We start from the raw sequence: 3,619 nt of genomic DNA on the forward strand, positions 1-3,619 counted from the left end.
TATATATATATATATTTGATATATAAACTTTAGGGCAAAACGCATATTTAAACCAAGTGGATGAACATATTACACCATTTTTATGTAGTTTAAATTAGATCAACACGAACTCTAAACGCTAGTAATTCAAACCAGGACTGTTCAAATTAGGGGCTGAGTAATTCGAAGGTGACCACTTCGAACTATACATACATGAATATGGATGTAGTTCGAATAGGCCTGTTTTGAATTATAGGGGAGTAGTTCGAATCATACTGATCCGAATTACTAGAGGAGCAGTTCGAATCTAGTTGATTCGAATTATGTGGTGTGAACGTGAATTTCTCTCATTAAAGTGACAAAATGGCTAGTGAAGAGAGTTTTATATTGGAATAACTATCCACACATCTAGTGAATTGAATATCCGATATACTCATTGTTTACATTATTTAATATTTTTATTGTTTACCTATACTTTTTCTTAATTATTATTGTCGTTGGTCCTAGACTTTTAAAACAATAGAGAAATGATTAAGATTTGATGTAGAAGAGAGATCAAACCATGAATTTATGTAGCATGCTTTTCTTTTTTTTTTTTTTTAAAATCACTCATAGGCCTCAAAGAGAGGCTGCTTCTTGAAGCGAAGTATTTTTTTATTCTTTCTTCCTTCTTTCACTTTTGTTTCTCATCATACAACTCAGTCACTCCTGTCCACTTTTTTCTGAAGAAAGCTCCATCTAGCAGAGAAATAATCTTGCGGCGAAGCCATGAAGGAGAGAAACAAAGGAGTTGAAAGATACAACACCAACATGGATTGCTTCTCACATGAATTGACATGTAAGAAGCACCCTTCTTCTTCCTCAGTTGGTATCTGCGCCTTTTGTCTTAAAGACCGTTTGCTGAAGCTAGTCTGCTCGGATTGCGGCGAGCAGAGGCTCTCCTCCTGCTCTTGCTCAGACGATATCTCGACTTCCCGCCGCAATTCGTGTACTGTCGACGTGGGAAGCGTCGGCAGGGTCTCGTTCTTGATCGATAACGACAAGAACCAGACCCCGCCAATTCTTCACAACTCGACAAACTCTTCTTCCTCTTCCAACAACAACAACAACAAATTGTATGAAAGAGTGGTAGATGAGGTTACAGTTTTGCCAAGGAGCAGCAGCAAGAAAAGTAATATCAGTGGTGGCGGTAAAATTTGGAAGATTGGGAAGCTGTTTAGGAAGAATAATAAGAAGAGGAAAGAGTATTATTGTGGGAGAAGTGTTGGTGGTTTTGATGATAACAATAATCACAATGCCGGTGGTGGTGGTGGTGGTGGCGGCGGCGTCGGCGCGTGCGTATCGAGATCAAGGTCGCTATGCAGTTTTCGCGGTGGTGCTCTGTTTGGATCTGAGGACGGTACAGATTCAGTTGTTCCATCAGGTGCGAGAAGCTCGATCTCCGCAGCGAGAAGTTCGGGTGTGAATGGTGGTTTGTTCTTGGAGTCTGGTAGAAGAAGTGGGTACAGTGAAGCTACTGAGCCAAGGAAGAGTGGGTTTGATGGTCTTTTTCTAGATTCTTCTTCTGAGATTATTGATGGTGTGATGAGAAAGGGTAATAATGGAATAATGGATAACGTTGTTGATGGTGGTGGCGGTGGTGGTGGTGGTGGTGGTGTGTTCTATGGGGTTAATAGGCGTGTGTTTTCGCTAAGAGAGAGCGATTTCAAAGGCATGGATGAATCTAGTTTTATTGATTTGAAGCTCGATTATTCATCAGAATCAAGAGCAGAGTTGTTCCCTCCTTCAAAGATGATGATGAGTGATAATTTTAATATTAATACACTCTCTGCTTTTGGAAGCACAAGACATGGGGGTGGTGGTGGCGGCGAAGGAGATTTTATTGTTGGCGATGGAGTATCTTTAACAAGTGGTGGTGGTTCATGTAGGATCGGTGGTGGAGGAGGAAGGAAGAGCATGAAAGGTTGGAGATGGATTTTCAGATATAGCAATTCAACAAACAGGGGAGGTGCAAGGAACAGGGATCAACAACAAGACCTTCTGTTCAATGCTTGAGACAAAAGGAACAACATATTTGTCTAGCTCCTTACTCTTCAGTAGGATAGTCTTAATTAATTAGTCTATGGTTAAAAGTTTGAAATTTGTCTCCAGTTGCTCATACTAATGTTTGTTGAGTAAAAGTTCTTGATAGAGGGAATTTCATTCATATACTTCTTGGAAACTTCCTAGCCAAAAATAAATGTATGTATCTAAGTATCTTAATAGAAAGAAAGAAAAAGGATGGTAAGTATAATATCCCCGCTTAGTTGATCTAAGATCATTTATTCATATAAATGACAATATTATAATTATCAATTTCTCAAATTGATTAACACTCGTATAATAAAAAAATATCAATCAAATCTTAAAATTATGTTCATTTAATTTTTATGAAACACATATTCAATGTGTCTTTATATAGATAATGTTAACCAGTGTTTTAATATATTGATTTATTTACATTTACTTGATTGTTATTCATTATTTTAAATTTGTAATATGATATTTTATGTTTATATTTTTCACAATAAAAACAATTAAAATTAGTTCTTTCTTAATAAAAATTATCTTGACCTCTTTTTTTTATTGATAGACCTAAAATTTATTTTATCTCTTCTTTAATTGAACGGTGTAAAATTATTACAACTTAGTTAGTTATAATTGGCATGACCTCTTTTTCTAAAACTTTTTCTACCTCTATTTTAATAATTGAAACTACGATCCCATCCTTATTGTGTACGGTTTGATTCTACAACATTATTTAAATTCACCCGACTTTTCATAATTTTTTCGATTCATTTTTTTTATTTCTCTAATATTCTATTAATGTGACTTTCTATAATTCCATACAACTCTACAATTGTCATTGTATTCATAGCATATACTCTTATTTTATTGACAATATCTATAACACATGTATAATATTGTTCAACAGTTTTTAAATTAGACATTTCGTATATTTCATATTCTCTTTCGCAAGAACTATAACTTTACTTTTTAGGTCTTATATACACCTTTGTATGATGCCTTCAACATGTCCTAAACAACTTTTGCATTTTTTGTATTTGTTATTTTGTCAAATACTGTATAATCTACACGTTGATGAATCTGAGATAGCATTAATTAATCTCTCCTATGTTGGGCAGTATCAACTCTTGTAGATCTGGTTCAATGAAGTTTCACAAGTTCTGAGCTTTCAAATGGGTAGACATCAAAATCTCTTAATAATTATAATCAAAGTTTTCATCTTTTGGGGATTAGACCATACAACATTGAAAATATTTGCCATACTGACTCTATAAATAAACAATTATGTGAAAACTTTCTCATACCTCACAAACTCTTAAACATTTGGCGTTGGATTAAATCAGTTCTGATACTAAATATAAATATAATACCCACATTTAATTGGTTTTAAAATCACTCACTCATATAAATAACACTATCATATTTATCATTCTCAAACTCACAAACATTTATATTAAAAGAAAGAAACAAAAGAGCATCACTCAAATCTTAAAATCATGTTCATTTAACTTTGATGGAACATATATTCAATACATTAGGTATATATGCCATTATATAGACATTGTTTTATATT

The 3,619-nt window shown here is 34.0% G+C and overlaps 1 protein-coding gene across 1 annotated transcript; it reads left to right on the forward strand.

Moving 5' to 3' along the window:
• Positions 1 to 638: 638 nt before the first annotated feature.
• On the forward strand, positions 639 to 2,201 carry LOC107472932 (uncharacterized). The gene has a single exon (XM_016092460.3). The coding sequence runs from the start codon at positions 748 to 750 to the stop codon at positions 2,032 to 2,034; it is 1,287 nt and encodes a 428-aa protein (XP_015947946.1). The 5' UTR covers positions 639 to 747; the 3' UTR covers positions 2,035 to 2,201.
• Positions 2,202 to 3,619: the final 1,418 nt, after the last annotated feature.

The sequence above is a fragment of the Arachis duranensis genome, chromosome 1, assembly GCF_000817695.3.
Source record: "Arachis duranensis cultivar V14167 chromosome 1, aradu.V14167.gnm2.J7QH, whole genome shotgun sequence".
Classification (NCBI taxonomy): Eukaryota; Viridiplantae; Streptophyta; class Magnoliopsida; order Fabales; family Fabaceae; genus Arachis; species Arachis duranensis.

Excerpts from the sequence above, each read along its gene's own strand:
- LOC107472932 (XM_016092460.3), top strand. The coding sequence starts at position 748 with ATGAAGGAGAGAAACAAAGGAGTTGAAAGATACAACACCAACATGGAT.